The 19,689-nt window shown below is 36.4% G+C and overlaps 1 protein-coding gene across 4 annotated transcripts in view; it reads left to right on the top strand.

The window, feature by feature from the left end:
* The window catches only part of GPBP1 (GC-rich promoter binding protein 1), a 71,263-nt gene that overhangs the window by 36,724 nt on the left and 14,850 nt on the right, over positions 1–19,689 (top strand). For 3 of the 4 annotated variants that reach the window (XM_077897870.1, XM_077897871.1, XM_077897869.1), the window contains exons 4-9: positions 6,438–6,561; positions 6,688–6,911; positions 10,089–10,155; positions 11,216–11,275; positions 17,949–18,133; positions 18,737–18,877. In XM_077897870.1, the coding sequence (XP_077753996.1) occupies positions 6,438–6,561; positions 6,688–6,911; positions 10,089–10,155; positions 11,216–11,275; positions 17,949–18,133; positions 18,737–18,877 (801 nt within the window). The remainder of the gene's footprint in view (positions 1–6,437; positions 6,562–6,687; positions 6,912–10,088; positions 10,156–11,215; positions 11,276–17,948; positions 18,134–18,736; positions 18,878–19,689) is intronic. The other variant, XM_077897872.1, reaches the window with a different exon arrangement.

Consider the following 19,689-nt stretch of genomic DNA (forward strand, 5'->3'; position numbering starts at 1 on the left):
CATTGTATACATAAGACCACAGCTTCTTTATCCATTCATCTTTCGTTGGACACCGAGGCTCCTTCCACAGTTTGGCTATTGTGGACATTGCTGCTAGAAACATCAGGGTGCAGGTGTCCCGACGTTTCACTGCATCTGTATCTTTTGGGTCAGTCCCCAGCAGTGCAATTGCTGGGTCGTAGGGCAGGTATATTTTTAACTCTTTGAGGAACCTCCACACAGTTTTCCAGAGTGGTTGCACCAGTTCACATTCCCACCAACAGTGTAAGAGGGTTCCCTTTTCTCCTCATCCTCTCCAACATTTGTGGTTTCCTGCCTTGTTAATTTTCCCCATTCCCACTGGTGTGAGGTGGTATCTCACTGGCCCCATTTCCCTGATGGCCAGTGATGCGGAGCATTTTCTCATGTGCTTGTTGGCCATGTCTATATCTTCCTCTATGAGGTTGCTGTTCATGTCTTTTGCCCATTTCATGATTGGATTGTTTGTTTCTTTGCTGTTGAGTTTAATAAGTTCTTTATAGATCTTGGAAACTAGCCCTTTATCTGATACGTCATTTGCAAATATCTTCTCCCATTCTGTAGGTTGTCTTTTAGTTTTGTTGACTGTATTCTTTGCTGTGCAAAAGCTCTTTTCTTGATAAAGTCCCCCGGGTTGCTTTTCGTACTGATTTATGACAATGTACTTCTGTACACACTATGTATTGTATGTATGTATGTGTGTCATTTTTAATGTCTTTAAAGTTATTTTTTTCAGTCTTGCATATATGTTTCATTAGGTTTATTTGAGTACCTTATAATACTTGTTGGCTATTTTATTTTCTTTGTTGGCTATTTTAAATGGTATTGACTTAATGTAATATATTTTTTATTAAGTAAATTTTCTGTCCAACGTGGGGTTTGGGCTCATGACCCTGAGATCAAGAGTCACACGCTCCACAGAGTGAGCCAGCTAGGTACCCCTAAATGATGTTCTGAAGAGCTTTATTACTGGAGTGTGTGGCTGATTCAGTTGGTAGAGGATGGGACTCTTGATCTTGGGGTTGTGAGTTCATGCCTCATTGGGCATAGAGCTTACTATTTATTTGTTTATTGCCATTTTGTTTTATTAAAAAAATTTTTTTTATTGGAGTTCAGTTTGCCAACATACAGCATAACACCCAGTGCTCATCCCGCCAAGTGCCTCCCTCAGTGCCCATCACCCAGTCACCCCAGCCCCCCCACCTCCCTTTCCACTACTCCTTTATTATTTATTTGTTTTAATTTTTTTCCCCACTACTCCTTTAGAACTTAATTTAAAAAGCTTTATAATTAAGTCTTTGTCACAGATACATCTTGTGGTAGTGTTGTATCTAGCAACTTTAGTTCATACTCTGTTATATTTTGGATTTTTCATTCACAAATAACAGTTTCCTATCTACCTTTTTAGCCTTATTACTTGTATTTCTTCTTCTTGTTATTGTGCTGTGTGTCAATCTGTGAAGGGTCTGGGTTTTATCCTACTTGTAAGCTAACATAGGTGCTAGCAGGAGACATGAGATTCCTAGATCAAGGGCCAAGAACTTTATTACTTACTAGCATGATAAGCATGATTTTGGCAGTGGTTCTTCATGCCCCCTAAAGCCTTTGATGGTTGCCATGGAAGGGTCCAGGTGGATGCTACTACCCTTGGTGCTGAGTGGGGAATCTTCCACATTTATAATAAGCCTGCTCTTTGTCCCAAAGATGGATGTTACCTGTCATCTCATAAATGTTGCTCACTGTAAACATAACCTTGAGAAATGGGCTATACAAAGAGTGGTGGAAGCCTTGCATTCTTGGCACACAAGGAAGAATGGAAGGGAATGCTTAGAGCCCATGGTGGGTTGCCTGTACCAACAATCAGCTGATCAGCCCTACATGTTCTTGTCCAAACTTGAATTTTTGTATGGTTGTACTACTCTGTTAGCCACTCTGATTATTCTAACAGAGACTAGGACCAAATCCATTTAATTGTTTTATACAGCATTTAATTAAAGCTTCTATTAACAAAAGTTGGTGAATTCCTTAGATTTCTTTTTGACCAGACCATCACCTTGAGAGGTAGCTTGGCCTGTACTTTCTCTTAGGGGAAAGAAGCATCATGTCAAGAAATAATCAGGGCAGAATCCTGGTATTTTAAAAGTATTAATAACTTCATTTTTTTTTAAATCATAATTCCTACCTAGGAAGTGGTTAAGAAGAGATGATCTCTTTTTTGGATGTGCTACATTCATTGACCAAATTGTCTCATTAAAGTGTATGAAGAGTTGAGGAATGTAGGTTTATAGGTTGTTGTGAGTTGAATGCTGAGACTATTCCTATTGTTTGACGATACTGGATGTCTTTGGATAGTATGGAGTGTAGAATAACTTGAATATTAATACTTGAATATTGACGCATTGCAGGTTGGCCTTTATGACAAAAGATGTACTATTATTGGAATGTTGATGGCCTGGAACACCAAAAAAGTGACACCAAAATATATGACATGGATTAATTTCAAGGGTCACATTCCTATTAACCAGTCAGATTGCAATAGCAACACTGTAACTGAAAATTTTCAACAGTGATGAAACACTGTTGATAACTCTTAAGTGATCAAAGGTTTCATATCTAAATATGGCCTCCTTCACAGTGGGACAAATGGATCAACTTTAGGCAGGCTCACAGACTGGCATGCAGAGGTGGCTTCTCCATCAGGAAGAAAAAGTAGTCTTATTTTGTGACCAGTCTATGGTGGTGGACAGTTAAATATCTGGTGTGACGCATGCTGCGGACTTAAGCAATATTCTGATTTTAGTTGTTCTTTATGCCAGCAATCTACTGTAAGTATCTGAGTAATTCAGATTATCTCAGCAGCAGCAATATTTTCACAGTTTATAACCCCAAAGAATTACCTTGAAATATGCCAGTCTCTAGTTTTTAAGGTGATCAATCAGATGACTGGGACATTGGCAACAGTCCCAAGAAGCAGAAAAACATAAAATATGTAGTTCTTAGACTTATCCTAAGGCCAGGGTTGTTGTTGTTTTTTCCTCCTCCATTTTAGCCCATTGTGATGAATGACAATCTACTTGGTCTTCCAGAGTTCTTGGGGTCAGATGGCTGCTGCCACCCAACGGACAATGCCCTCTTTTAACATGGTTGAATCAGCAGAGAATGAACCGACCCAGGCGTTTAGGGGATTATGATTTGAGAGCCTTATTGAACCGGGAGCTTGTTAAGGTATCAGGAAAGGGATAAGGTTTACCCTAGAGGGTAGTTGTCATTTCATGCAAAACAGATGTCTCAGTGGGGGTCAGCTGCATTCTCAAATACTTTACATTTGATCAAGAGTTCAAGTGGGCCCCCTTTTCTGTTCTTAGTTTGAGTTCACTTTCTTTTTTTTTTTTTTAAGGATTTGGGGGGTTTTTTGTGTTTTTTGTTCTTTGTTTTTTGTTTTTTATTTATGATAGTCATACAGAAAGAGAGAGAGAGGCAGAGACACAGGCAGAGGGAGAAGCAGGCTCCATGCACCGGGAGCCTGACGTGGGATTCGATCCCGGGTCTCCAGGATCGCGCCCTGGGCCAAAGGCAGGCGCCAAACCGTTGCGCCACCCAGGGATCCCCTGAGTTCACTTTCATTTTGAGAGCTCAACAGTAGGGCAAGAGCCGTATTCCCTTTGAAAAAGGGATGTACATGTCAGGCACATGGTACCGCTGTACTGGAAAATAGCCTCCAACTACTATATCTCTGCTTTTTTTTTTTTTTTTTTCTTTTTTTTTTTTTTTTCTTTTTTCTCTCTTTCCTTCTGGGAGCCTGTAGTGCTTTTGCTAGACTACCTGAAGGGGGACAGGAATTACCTGTCATCTTGTGGTATTCCGAATGGAAGAATCTTGAGCATTTTCAGTACAAGCATGTAACATTAGTACCAAGCTAAGACACAACAAACAATAGTACGTTGAATTGGCTTAAAAGCCTCACCAGCAAGATCACCCTAATTTCTCTTTCCTGCTGCTGAATTTTCAAACTCCAAAATCAGTTAAATTGAGTCATTGGGGCACCTTATCTCTCAGTGCAGGGCACAAACTAAGAAGTTTTGTACATGCACTTCAGGGTTAAAAATCAAGCTTACTGGAGATTACATGATTTCTTCATCAATGAATGTGGGAAAGTACAGGGTGGAGGAGAAAATAACTCCTTTGGGGATTGCATGGATGGTTTGTAAACTTACTGTTTCTCTTCTGATTCCTCCACCCAAGGTTGGTGTTGCTTCCTACTCTGTGTACCTTCTGGCTTCAGCAGACTGCCAGGATGGGGTCTTTCCTGTGCCATGCACTGCACTGACATGTCTTTGCCCACATTCATCAATATTTTCAGCAACCCCTACTTTCTGTTGTCTCCTCATGGGAGTGGGTAGCTCATGAATTGTGCATGTGTGTCTAGCAGAGCTATAAAAGTTTGTTCCCTTCTTAAACACCAGCATGTTAGACATTCTCATTAAAGTAAAGCTGCTGAGGTTGATGTAGTGGGGAAGAGAAAGGGACCAGGAAGTACAAAGCGCACAGAACACTTCCACTACAGGAAGCTAGGTTCTGCATTTATTTTGTTTCCAAGTAGGCTGTAACCTTAACTTTTCTTTTAATGGGTTTTTAATCTTTCTAAAACTGTATCCTCATTGTTGGCATCAAGTGTTTCATCTTTGGAGTTACCTTGACTCAGCAGCCACAACAGTATTGTTGCGTTTCAGGTGGGACCCCGTTGTCATAATAAGAAATCCAATCATCTAACTTGGGAGAGTTAAAAAACCTAAAGCACCGTTTGGGCACCTTGTTTCCCTTCCGCCCTTTGCCAGTTAGCTGCTAAGCACATTGAGGGACCCTTGCTTCCACCTATCACTTGGATGACAGCACTTGCTGCCAAAATCTTGAGAGTCTTTGTTTACACCCTAATGTGGCCTGGAGACCCTTGTATTTGTTTTTTTTCCAGGAAATTTAGGTTCTGTTAGCATTACATCCTAATCACCAGAACTGTTAGGGGGCTGTGAATGGTTTGCTTTTTTAACCCTACTTGGAGGCTACTGTGGTAATGTGTTAGTGTTTCATGTATGCTGGCTGAAGGTATGAGACGAGACTATCTTTCATGGTGCAATACATAGCATGAGGCTGAGGCTGGGGGCAATAGGGGGGAAGCACCAGTAAGTCCTGCAAGTGACACTGTGGAAGGGACTAGTGGCTGACGTGGGTATGTGCACTGGGTTTACATTGCAAATGAAGAACACTGCTCATTGTCCTAGAGGCAGTTGTAACGTAAGTCCAGTCCAGAGAAATGGTCAGGGCAGCTTATTATTTTATTTTATATTTTTAAAATTTTTATTTATTTATTTATTCATGAGAGACACACAGAGAGAGAAGCAGGCCCCATGCAGAGAGCCCGACACGGGACTCGATCCCGGGTCCGCAGGATCACACCCCTGGCCGAAGGCGGCACTAAACTGCTCAGTCTCTGGGGCTTGCCCGGTCAGGGAAGTTTAAAAAGAGTTTTGAAGTTTTGATTATGATCATAAGAGATTAATGGACTGATACAGGGAAGAACAGCAACTTTTATAAATAGGTGTGACTTTTTATGGGTTTTCATAGATTCCTAGTTTTTATTTTTATTTTTTTTTAAAGATTTTATTTATTTACTCATGAGAGACAGAGAGAGAGAGGCAGAGACACAGGCAGAGGGAGAAACAGGCTTCATGCAGGGAGCCCGAAGTGGGACTTGATCCCGGGTACCCAGGATCAGGCCCTGGGCTGAAGGTGGCGCTAAACCGCTGAGCCACCAGGCTGCCCCTATAGATTCCTAGTTTTTAGAAATAGTTTTTATACATTATTTTTTTTCTTAAGATTTTATTCGTAAGTAATCCCTCCAGCCAACATGAGGCTTGAACTTAGAACCCTGAGTTCAAGAGTCGCCAGCCCCACAGACTGAGCCAGCTAGCTGCCTCTATATTATTATTTTGATAATTTAAAAGAAAACCCAAACATTTGTTTTGGGGAAGAGGAATTTGGAAATAAGTCTGAAGAACTTAGAATTTCAGCTTCATTTGTCATGACTTTCTGATGTTGAAAACCTTGAGCTACTTAAAATCAAGTAATATATGATAGAGTATTATATTTTGTTACATAAGAGAAGTACACTAAGTTTTGCCTTGTTTTCCTTAGAATAGTATTTTACTTTTAAAGTTTTTGGGTAAGTATATGTGGTTATTAAACTCTTTCAGAATGGTTTCCATTAGACAAAATAGACCAACGGTGCAATCTATCTTAATAAGTTACCAGTTACCAAATGTATTGAAAGTAACTACAGAATATTCTTAGCCATTTAGAATTCTTGGAAATAAATTGAGCCAGGTTTTATACATATGTTTACCTATGTGCTTATTTTGTTTCAGTCGTCATTAAATTTTGAGAAGCATTCTGAAAACTTTTCATGGACAGAAAATCGTTATGATGTGAATCGTCGACGACACAACTCTTCAGATGGCTTTGATTCTGGTATTGGACGTCCTAATGGAGGTAAAATTTGCTAAGAAATGAAAGTTTAAGGATAATTTTCTTGATCTTTTAAGAATGTTGATAGTGATTGAATATTTAAACAGAACTATCTTTAAATTTATAATACTTTACCATTATTAAATAAAGGTAATTTTGGAAGGAAAGAAAAAAATGGATGGCGGATGCATGGAAGAAATGGTACTGAAAACATAAATCATCGAGGGGGATACCATGGTGGAAGTTCCCGTTCTCGTAGCAGTATTTTCCATTCTGGAAAAAGCCAAGGACTACATGAAAACAGCATACCTGACAATGAAACAGGGAGGAAAGAAGACAAGAGAGAACGCAAGCAGTTTGAGGCTGAGGATTTTGTAAGTTTCTAATAATTTTAATACAACTGAGGTTTTGACAAGTGCCATTTTACCATCAAGGCTTTCTCTCTCTTTCTCTCTTTTTTTTTTAAAGACTTTACTTATTTATTCATGAGAAATCCCTTATTTATTCATGGGGGTGGGGGCAGAGACACAGGCAGAGGGAGAAGCAGGCTTCCATGCAGGGAGCCCGACATGGGACTCGATCCCAGGTCTCCAGGATCAGGCCCTGGGCTGAAGGCGGTGCTAAACCACTGAGCCACCCAGGCTGCCTGCATCAAGGCTTTCTCAGGAGATTTTATCACTATGGTTCATTTTCTATAGAAATCAGACCTGACAGGTTCAATTATTTCTTATGTTTATTTTAAAGATTTATTTTTTTATTTTAGAGAGTACACAAGTCTGCTTGAATGGGAGCAGGAGGATGGGCAAAGGAAGAGGGAGAGAATCTCAAGCAGACTCCCTGTTGACTACAGAGCCCTACTCAGGACTTAATCTCATGGGATAATTATATGAGCCAAAATCAAGAGTCAGATACTCAACCCACTGAGCCTTGTGTTTCATGCCTGGTAGTTTATTTTTCTGTATATGCTCATTTTTCATTCTGTACATATTTGAGTGGTTGTCGGTAGATGGGACAAGATAGGAAGGTCCTTACTCTCATTGAGTTTCTATTCTATTTAGATGCATTATTGATGTAAAAAGTAGTATTTTGCAAGAGAACTTAGACAAGAAGTGACTTGATGGTTACTTTGAGAGGTCAGGAGAGGTTTCCCTAGGAAGTGACATTTAATTTGGGACCTACTTTGGTTAAGAGGTGAGCTTTGTTAAAACTGGAAGGAAGAGAGCAGCCCGGGTGGCCAGGCGGTTTAGCGCTGCCTTCAGCCCAGGGTGTGATCCTGGAGACCCGGGATCAAGTCCCACGTTGGGCTCCCTGCATGGAGCCTGCTTCTCCCTCTGCCTGTGTCTCTGCCTCTCTCTCTTTCTCTCATGAATTAAAAACAAAACAAAACAAAACACAAAACTGGAAGAGGGGAAGGCCTCTAACTAAGGTTAGAAGTGAGCTAAGGCCTCTAAGGTTAGACGTGAGCTTGTAATGTTTAAGGGATAAAAAGGTCAGTATGGGTAGTGACTATTAAACCAGGTTAGAGAGGTTGCAAGGGGTTTTGATTGAATAGGACTTTGGCAGATAAAGGTAAATAATCTTCAATTATTTTAAACCTTTAAATTCAGTTTAATTACAGATGTAGTAGGAGGAAGCCCCTTTGGAGGAAAGTCATGTGATCTCATTTAAATTATATTTATTTTAAAATATTTTATTCATAAGAGACACAGAGAGAGAAAGGGTGGGGGGCAGAGACATAGGCAGAGGGAGAAGCAGGCTCCCGAAAGGAGCCCAGTGTGGGACTCAGTCCTGGATTCTGGGATCATGCCCTGAGCAATGGCATATGCTCAGCTGCTGAGCCACCCAGGCGTCCTTCATTGAAAAAAATTTTTTAGAAGACTATTTCAGTTGGATCTTGAATGGATTACAGTGAGAGGAGGGAGACCAGCTAGGAAGCAGTTGTAGTAGTTCCAGAGAAAACAATGGCTTAAACTGGGTAGCTATGATTAGCGAAGATAATGTTTTGGGTATGGTTTAATGGTAAATTGGGTGGAGGGTGGAAGTGAGTCAAAGGGTTTGATAGATTGGATTTAGGGCAGGGGAGTGGTGAGAAGAAAGAAGAACAAAATATTATTCTTAGGTCCTGTAATGAAGTAACTGTGTAATTGCTATGCCTTCCCACTTTAGTGGTTCATTTTTTCCACTTGCTAGTTGCCATAAAATGGAATTTTTGTAATATAAGTAAATTAGTAATGATAATAGTATGATTTCATAGTGTTGTAGGGTTAAATGAGTAATGCAGTAAATCACTTAAAAACAGTGTCTTGACACATAGCAAGCACTCAATAAAACCTTGTTGCTATTGTTACTGTCTCAACCCCCACTACTGAGTTGGCCTAGCCCTGTTAGAAATCACCTATAGCCTCCACCAAAGTCTTCTGACGTCCTATTTAGTCGGTATCAAGAAATCATACTGGTATGCATACATACTCGTGTGTGTGGGGGGACTTCACAGTAACGTCAGTATAGTGTTAAGAGTTCACTTTTGTGGGTAAGTAAAATACATGAGGATTTCTTTTTTTCAGCATGTTAAGTACCTTTAAGGTATACTGTGTTGCTAGGTAATATGGAAAAATATCTGACTGGAAATTTAGGATCTTAAAAATTAGCTTGTAGAATACACATTCAATGCTGAACTCAATTTTCTTTTTAATATCCTGTGAATCACTTGTTGAAATAAAAATTTGTACTTTGCTTGGAGAATGTGTGTGTTAACTAATTCATGCAGCAATGAAAACCTGACAACTGTTGGGGAGTAGTCTGACTTTTCTCTTCTTTCCTCTTGACCTTAGGCTGAAAGAGTAATTTTTCCAGTTGGTACAAAGACCACATTGCCTTGAGTTTGCTGTGGTTTTTCTTTTTTTAAATTCACATATTATCCTCAGATAGTTAAGGATAAAAATATTTAAAGATTATTTCTGTGTTTTCCTTCTAGAAGTGAGAATAGACAGTAACCATTTTGATTGTTAGCAGAGTGAGCTGAAAGTAAGGTTTATGAATAGACTTTAATAGTTGATTGTATCATGCCAGGTTTTTTCTGTGTGTGTATATATACACATATACATACGTGTGTGTGTGTGTGTGTGTGTGTGTATATATAGATTTTATTTATTCCCTGAGAGACACGGAGAGCGTCCCATGCAGGACTCGATCCCAGGACCCTGGGATCACGACCCGAGCCAAAGGCAGAGACTCCACCACTGAGCTACCCAGGCATCCTTGTATTATTATTTTTTAATTAATTTATTTGAAAGCTTGAGAGTTGTGTGCCTGTGGAAGGGAAGGGAGGGGGGCAGGGAGAGAATCTCAAGCATACTCCTGAGTGCTGAGCCCCACATAGGGCTCCATCCTACAAGTCATGAGATCATGACCTAAGCTGAAACTGAGTCTGCTCAACTGAGCCACCGAGGTGCCCCTTCACTGTGGTTTTGAGATTACTTTAGAAAAGGTTTATTTTTTTAAAATGTGAGCAGTGTTAACATTTGTTTTATTTTTATTCCAATTTCTTTCAGCCATCTTTAAATCCTGAATATGAGAGAGAACCAAATCAGAATAAATCTTTAGCTGCAGGTGTATGGGGTAAGTAATTTTAAATCTATCTTTGAGGGGTATAAAATGTTATTTGTAGATTTCCCTTTTTTTGTGTGTTTTTAAAAATAAACAGGCTAGAATTAAACTTTTTAAAAATATGTTTTTGAGTGCTCAGCTACATATAAAGGTAGCACTTACCTTTTAAAAACAGGATACCAGGGATGGAGAGTTTGATTTGAAATACTTGGTTTGCACATATAAGTACATTAAGTATACTCATGAGTTTTGTTTGTTTTTTAATGGTTGTAAGTTAATGTAATTGAATCAATGTCATTTCAAGAGCAGCCTGATAATCTAAGGAAACAAAAACTTAGTTTAATTTTTAGTTTTTCACAGTTGAAAACTTAGTTAACTGAAAACTAAGTACTTCTAATCATCATATGACATAAAATTAATCTTTTTACGTATGAAAATGGTTATACATAAAGAGTGTTAAATAATTGTATAAATTTGCCTATGAAACTAATCTATGATTGAAATTATTTGCCTTTTTGATTGTCAAAGCTTAATGACATTTTTGGGTAATAACTCCCTTTTCATTAAAACTGCTGAGTTTAATTTGATAGCATCTTACAGAAGATTAAACTGCACTCATTACAAATCAGACAGCTTCTTAAAGATTCAAGTGAAGTTTAAAATAATGGAAAAAATTTAAATGTGAAGATTTGATATCTGAAAAATAAATTTAATTATTTGATGCCAAATTCAAAGGTGATGAATCCACTTTGGAACTTAAACACATGTTCATTTGTATTTTCCTATTGAAAATTATCAGCTTACCAAAAGAAAAGAAGGATTGTGGCTTGTGACACCATACTAGTCCTAATGACAAAGGCATTATTTTAAACTTTGCCACTTCCTGTGCTGTTCTTTATTGTATTTATGGGGTTGATACTCTGGGGAATTATTTTGTTTTCTTTTGATCTCCCGATTTATTTAAGGGCTTTTTAAGGGTGGGGGTGGGGGTGGTCAGACACTTTTGTTAGAACCATGTGAATGGCATTGTTTTTTCTGTATTGCAAATTAGTATTTCTACCACTCTCCCCAGGCCTACACGCCCAGACACACACATACCCAACCAAAAAAATCTCCCAAGCTCCTCTCTTAGGTATGTTTCCTTATTATTCAGTTTTTCTGGGAACAGCTGATTGCATAAGAATATAGAACCACCTGGAAGGTGTTAAATAGAATCTCTAAGAAATTAGGAATAATTTGGATTTGACTAGAATGAAAGTAAATTAAAAAATCAATGTCAGTGAGCATTTGTCATATAAAACTACCTATAGATACTATTGGTACTGATCCTTGGTTAATTTAATAATTTTAGAGATGATTTAAAGGCAAATACATTTTTGAAACTATGAGAATAAAATGTATTAATATAAAGATTTTGGTTCTACTGTTTCAGGGTTGGTCTAAGGATTTTGAGCACTAGTTGAAAAGATGTTTAAAAGGAAGATGTACTCTTTACTGTGCTTTAGGTAAACTAAGAAGTGTGTCTGCATTAGAAAAAAGAAAATGGTTAATTGTGGTTTGATTAACTGTTAAATTCCCAGTACTTCTCATAGGAATACAATGAAGCTTTCATTGTATTACACTTCACTATTCCTTTCTCACCTCCCCCCCCCCCGGGTTCCCAAATACTGTTTTCCCCATTGCAACATTTAAAATAGCAATGTTCCTGAGGAAGACATGAGAGAATTTTAGGAAAGACTTCAATAGAACTTATCTAGTGCTACTTCCTTCCAGGTAAGTAAAAATTTAATAACGGGAATGTAATATGTATTAAAAAAAACAAACTAGTTTGTCCCTGAAACTATCCTTTTGTAGATCAGAAATTGCAAGAGTCTAAACATAATATCCCAGCTAAAAATAATACCTTGAGGGAAAGTAATTACACTGTTTAAAATACAGTTACATAAGTTTAATTCTACTTAGAACTTAATTAGTTTTGGATACACCTTCATGTAGCTTTTATCATGTCTTTATTGTTTTGATCTTAGGATCACTTTTTGAATGTCTACGAGTAATACTAAATCTATCCCTAGATCCTTAATAATTTAAAATTAAAAGAAAAATTAAAGGTACTTGAGTGTGCCTGTGACAGTTGTAAAATATTAAGTTATGTAATTTTTTGGGATGTGAGAAAGAAAAAAATGTGTTTCTATGCTACTTGAGACGTGATTAATGACTGTTCATTTGTGTGTTTTCAGAAGTCCTACTGGCTGTTTTTGTGTCGATGAATTATGTCAGCAATATATTATTGGCAGAGGCTAACATTTAGTACTTAAAATGCTAAATAGTGAAAATTTCATTCACTAGTAATTAAGCATAATCTTTCAGCTCAGCATTTATTTTTGTGTCTATTTCTTGATAACTTGATGGACTTTTCTGATTTTTTGCTCATATCTGATAATACTACTTAAAAGCATTGAGGTTAATTTTTAAGATTTTGTTTAGCTTTCTAAAAGCAAATTAGTGACTATTTCTTAAAGGTGGGTTATTTTCTAGAGAATTCCAGTGATACTAGCCAAAAGTATACAGATGGGTGACAAGATTGCATGGAGTTAGATGAAAACCAGTTTTTTAAAAAATGAAGTTTGTAAATAGAATTTAAGAGAAAGGAATAATCTTTATTGAATTTCTTTGTAAAAGCATTGTTGGTAGTTTATACATGGAAAAGACTCAACTTTCCTTCAATATCTTATGTGAAAATAATTGTTAAAATAACAACAAGAAGGTATTGCAACATATGTTAAGTTGAGAAGGGAAAATTAATAGGACTTTATTAGGCAACCTGACAGAAGTAAATTGGACTAATGGATTAGAGTTAGAAGTTTTATTTATTCATCATGTAAGTTGTTTCAGAAGTTTTGAGTAATGTAGGGGGACCTTGTTAAAGAAAAACACCATACATACCCTTACTTTTGACATAAATTATTAAGTTAGTGAAACTCATTTGTTTGAAACTCCTACTATATCAAATTAAAAAAACGAAAGCCAAAAAAGATGTAAGTTGCATCAATTTATGTAAATCAGAAACTCTAATTTTCTGCATTAAAATTAGTGTTCACAATAGGAATTTTTTTTAATTGCTGTGGTACAGATTGAGTTTGATATTTGTGTATTACTGTGTTTTATGTGACTAAATTTCCTTTTCAAATTAGTGTGAAAATTTAATTCACATGTAGTTAACCCTTTGTTTGGCTATATGCTATTGTTCACGCATTCAGGTTGCCTCTTATATCAGGATGATAACCTTAATCAGTAATTTGGCATCAGAAAACAGTGGACTTTGACTTCATTTGATAGTGTACACTTACAGGCTTCTCATTCTGAACAGTTATAGGCTTCTTGTATTTTTAGTTGGGGATAGTAAACATTTTGAAGTACTTGGCCTAGCTATACTTTAATTCTGTTTTGTCCACTGGTATAATAATGTAGTGGTTAAGGGTATTTGCTTTGGAATCAGACCTGGGTCTAAACTTTAGGTCTTTTACCTAATGGTTATTTAGACTTTGGGCAGATGACTTAATCTGAGTGAATTTTCTGTGAGATGAGAATGTTTACAATAATTATAATGAGAAAAGCGTTGTTAATAATAAATTGTGTAAGAGGTTTAAATTGTGTAAAGTTGATCTGTTGTGTAAAATCTTTGATCACATTACAGGTATGTAATGAATATTAACTACATTATGTTCAAATCTAGTAAGCAGTACATATTCTAGTAGATTTATTAAAAAACAAAAAGAATTTCTAAGTGAGATCAAAGAATAAAGTAGTAAGTGACTGAAACAAAATATATACAAGACACCTATATGGAGAGTATAGTGAAAGACAAAGAGGATGAAAAATTGAGATGCCTGCTCTGAACCATACATGTTACCAAATTACTTTGTATTATAGATGGCACTATTTTATTTTATTTTTGCATTTTTTAAAAGATTTAATTTATTCCTGAGACACGCAGAGACAGCAGAGAACAGGCAGAGGGAGAAGCAGGCTCCACGCAGTGAACCTGAGCCAAAAGTAGACACTCAACCACTGAGCCACCCAGGTGCCCCAAGATGGCACTATTTTAATTCTGATTTTTTTCTCCAAAGAATTGAACTAGTCCTCTTCCCACCATTGAATTTGTATTTAAGGAAAAAATTTAAGATCACGTATAATTTTTTACACCCCTAAAACTTAGTACTAATAGTTATTATTGACTGGAAGCTTTACTGATAATATGGTCAATTAACACGTATTTTGTATATTGCATGTATTAGATATTCTTACAATGAAGTAAGCTAAGGAAGAGAAAATATATTTACAATATTACACTGTATTTGTCAGAAAAAACTGCATATAGGTAGACTGGTGCAGTTCAAACCTTGTTATTCAGGGTCAACTGTAATATAAAGTGAATATGAATAACTCAGGTTTGGTAATTAGTGCTGCCATTATCCTTTACATTGCTGTTATGTAATCATTGCTATTAAGAACACTGTTTTTATTTTTATTTTTTTTTAAGGTTTTGATTTATTTTGAGAGAGAGAATGAACGTGCAAGTAGGGAGAAGGGCAGAGGGAGGAGAGAATCTCCAGCAGACTCCACGCTGAGTTGCAGAGCCTGACGTGGGGTTCGATCTCATGACCCTGAGATCATGACCTGAGATGAAATCAAGGGTTGGATGCTTAACTGAGCCATCCTGGCGCCCCCACTTTGTTTTTAAATGGGCAGGTTTATGTGGTATATTCAGGGTAGTTGTATAGGACATAAGTTAGTCTCTGTTATGTTTATTTCTGTCAGTGTTTCTCATTTTCTATAATGTAAATCAACCTAAAATTTGATATAATATTGAAATATAATTGGGAGTGTATTTTAGTGGGGGACAGTCTGACTTTTTTAGGACATTTCTAGTATTTTTGAAAAAACATTTCATAGTAACTGTGACACAGGAACTATTGTTTTTAATTTTATAGATAAGATAAATTCATGTGATTGGAGCAAGATTCTGTAAATTTGGTACAAAGTACATGTTTCTTAAACTCTACTATAAGAATTGAATATGAATGCCTAATTAGTGCATTAGCACTATGTCTGCTTCTCTTTCCTTGCAAACCATATCATCTTCCTTTGGGTACCTTTATTTTACATTGCTCTTGTCTTTTTTTTTTTTTTTTTTAAGATTTTATTTATTTTACAAGGAGAGTGCACACAGGTATGTGTGCTCACAAGTAGGCAGAGGAAGAGGGAGAAGCAAACTCCCCTGCTGAGCAAAGAGCCCGATTCGGGGCGTGAACCCAGGACTCTGGGATCATGACCTGAGGGAAGGCAGATGGTTAACTAACTAAGCTACCCAGGCTCCCTGCTACTTAGCCTTTTATAATTTATTTCTTAGGCTTCATCTTTCTTTCTTCTTTTTAATTCTTCACATCTGTGGAAGCTTGAATCCACTACTGTGAGATCCAGTGTTGCGTGCTCTACTGAGCCAGCTAGACATCCCTTCACCTTTTTTAGAGTATTCTCTCTTTGCCCTGAAGGCCTTTTTGAGGAAGAAGCCAGAATATTTCTTGCTCTAGATGTCTAAGAATCAAATTTTAGGAAAGTGAACTTTGTAGTCAGGAACTATGTTGAGGCTTACAGATAAAATATGTTTGCTTATCCTTTTCTATCTTTTAATTTTGATTGTTTATGCACAATAATTTCTTGTTAATTTTTTGTTCTTGTACCTTGTCAATTTTTTGTTCTTGTACCTCAGCTTTCTATGTGGGACCATTCTACTTCTTGCAGTACCTTGTTTAGAATTTCCTTCAGTAGGAATTTTTTTCTTAGTGATTGATCTTTGAAAAGTTTCACTTCTGTCCTTTGCCATATATGGTTTTTTCGAGTCCCATTTATAATCCAAGATTCTGTAGGGTAAATTAATCCCATCTTCAGCTGTTAGGTTCCTTTGTGGATACTCTAAAGTTTTTTTCTTTACTACTTTTTCTAAAAATGTGGGTTGACATGACTCCTTCCAGATGACCCTTTTCCTGTTGTATTTGTTTTCTTCTTAGAGTGACTTTAACGTAAGGACCTACTATAAGGTAAAGAAGAGATGAGCTTGTGTGCTTAATGGGCCTTGTTGAACTAGAAGTGCCTATGAGTCATGTTTGAACTCCTTTAATTGTGATGTACTGATAGAAATGTCCTCTGTTTCAACACTTGAATTCCTCCGGGACCTTGCAATGCTTAGTACCTTTTCTCAGTTACCAATCATTCTGATTCTTGAGTTTCATTTAATTTAGAGTTTGAGTACCAGGCTGTTAAGATTTTCTCTTACATTTTAATTTTTAGAATTGCTAATTTAAATCTTTTTTTTCCCACAATTTTACTCACACACTTACATCATCTGTTTACCAGAATAATTTACGAAACTTAAATTGTTGAGTGCTATTTCTAGTGTTCTACATTCACCTGCATTTGAGATCTTTATTCTTAATTTTTGTTTTGTTGACTTAATTGTGTAGGTTCTTTAGAAAAGCTATGTATTACCGATTTAATATCTGTGTTGCGTGCCTGAAGATTTCTTCCTTAGCCCTTAAGACCCTCAAGAAGTTGAAATGTTTGCCTTAGTAGTTGAGCCATCTGTTTATTAACTTTTAGGAATATTGCTCATTTTACTTTAGGTCCTTGTTCTTTCGTACTTTACCATTAAAATAAATGAAGCATCATACCAGCTCTATATTTTGAGGAGTTTGAAGCTCAAATGAACTTTGAGAGTACCTTCGTATCCCTACAAATCCTTGTTTAGTTTTTAAAATGGTCCATAGGAAGTTTGGTTTGGTTTGTTTGAAGTGAGGCATCCTCACAAACATGTAGACAACTTGGCATCTCACAGGATCTTATCTTATTTCATACACAGTGCTAATTTTGTTTTAGATTTTCTGAGCTTTCTCTCAGTTCTTTTACCCTAAGCTCTCCAATTATGATGAAACTGATACTTTGAGATTTTTTCTAAGGGAAGAAAGACATTTTACCACAATAATTGTGAACAAGCTCATGTGTAATACTGCACTAAATTCTAGGAGTGTGTAGAAACTAAACTCAGTTTTTTTCATGTTTTAACAACTGCAGTTGGTCTTGAGAAGAAAGCTTTCCAGTTGTTGTTGCTAGTACTATCTTCAGAACGATTGAGTTCTTAGCCCTGTAGTATATATAATGCCTTCATTGTAGTTAGATGGGCAATGAGTATTTGACTTGGTATTGTGAAATAGAATCCTGTTTTCTGCTAGTCATAACTTCAGGGAGAAATTTAAAAATAAGGGAACTATATAGTTCTTTGTTTATTGGTGATAACTTTTTAAGTGAGATAAAAAGAATGAGAATGGGTTAGGAAAAATGTCTTTTTAAGGAGAAGGCAAAAATAAAATGTACTCTATATTCTGAGCATTAGGTGCAATTAGGGTGAAGTTTGCATTTAAAAAAATTAAAAATATGCTAAGAGTATAAGTTAATCTTGAATTGGTCATAGTTAACATTCTAGGCCACTAGTGAGCTGAAATCATCTGTATTACTTGACATTGCTCAATTCTTGCTATATTTTTAATTATGTTGTAGCTTTATTTTTGAAGCAGGAAGCTCATGCTTATAGCTTATATAGCTCATGCTTATATAACTTAATTATTTTACCCTGGAAGCAGCTATTATTCTTAAACATAATCCAGGTTTGGAATATGCTGCTTTTTTGGTGGTTTAATTTTTTGCTAAAATATAAACTGTATGTAACCCTTGCTCGTGCTTTATTTATGCAGAGTATCCTCCGAATCCTAAATCTAGAGCTCCAAGGATGCTGGTCATTAAGAAAGGTAATACAAAAGACTTACAGCTATCTGGATTCCCAGTGGTAGGAAATCTTCAGTCACAGCCAGTTAAGAATGGGACTGGTCCAAGTGTTTATAAAGGCTTAGTCCCTAAACCTGCTGCTCCACCTACAAAAGTAAGTTCTACATTTTTAAAAATGCAAGTTTTAAGTTGGTACCAATTAAGTTACTTCAGGAAAAGAATGTTAAAAATTTTACACCAAAGTGTGGGGGTGGGGGTTGTTGGTGGGTACTGACTTTTAAGTGCAAAGACTTGGCTCACTGTATGTCATTAATTTTAATTATCTTTTAGATGCTGTGTGTGTTTGTCCATGTATGTTTTATCTTCTTTTAATAGCAAGTGAAATCTAAAATTTTGTTTTCCCAGATGGATCTATGATATATTTGCTTAATAATATATAGTGCTGTTTCCTTGGTGTTCACTTTTAGGTTTTTGGAACTCCTACTTGTATTTTCTTGATAGTAGGCAAAGTAAATCTAACTTTAGATTAATAGAACTTTGAAAAAATAGCATAGTAGTCAGATATTTTTATCTGAATATGAAGCTTTGGTTTGATTTGTAGAAAGAGAAATAAGTAGGAATGATTAAGATACATTACAAAAATGATTGTCTTTATGAGTCTCATAGTAGTCATCTTTATTTTATAGAGTTCACTTTTTCTCTATGTTCCAGATGATCTGTTTTCGATGCATATTAATACTTGAATATTTTTCTTTAGCCCACACAATGGAAAAGCCAAACTAAAGAAAATAAAGTTGGGACTTCTTTCCCTCATGAGTCTACATATGGTGTTGGCAACTTCAATGCTTTTAAATCAACTGCCAAGAATTTTACTCCATCAACAACTTCAGTGAAAGAGGTATGTCATTTAAAATTATTCCTGAGGAATGCAACATATCTTAATCATGATAATTCAATTAACTGAGCAAAGGGCATAGATACATTAAATGAGTACATTTAAATGAGATATTTCAGTGTTTTCAGAATACTTGATTCAAAAACTTAGCTCTTGCTAATGCTAATCATTTTTGCACTTTAAGAATAATTTAAGTATTTTTATTTATTTAATTTTTAAAAGGTTTTATTTATTTATTCATGAGAGGCAGAGACACAGGCAGAGGGAGAAGCAGACTCCATGCAGGGGAGCCTGATGTGGGACTCAATCCCAGGACTCCAGGATCATGCCCTGGGCTGAAGGCAGGCATTAAACCACTGAGCCATCCAGGGATCGCCAATTTAAGTATTTTTAAACAAAATCCCCAAGTATCTTAAAATGTAGAGAAACTAATAGAAATACCTAGTTACCAATCAGCTATAAGTAAAAATTTTTAAGAAAAGAATGATGACAATTGCAATTTTGCCATATGTGATAGAGTTACACTATGCTCTAAGATTGAACCTTGACTAAAAAAGGAGGATTTGTATTATATAATCTTCCTTTGGGGATGATTAGTGTTAACACTCAAGGGGCCAGAGAGGAAGAGAAGAGGAAGAATGCATATTATTATTTTATGGACTTTGGCTGCTTTTGGTAGCTTAAGTATTTTTTTTGTCATTTGACCAAGTTTCTGAAGCTTCTAGATCAGGGAGTTCCATGATGAGTTCAGGGTCAAAGGCATTTGTTTCTATGTTGCTACACTGGAAATTGCTCTGTGTATTGTATTGGAACAT

Source organism: Canis aureus, chromosome 5 (genome assembly GCF_053574225.1).
Source record: "Canis aureus isolate CA01 chromosome 5, VMU_Caureus_v.1.0, whole genome shotgun sequence".
NCBI lineage: Eukaryota > Metazoa > Chordata > Mammalia > Carnivora > Canidae > Canis > Canis aureus.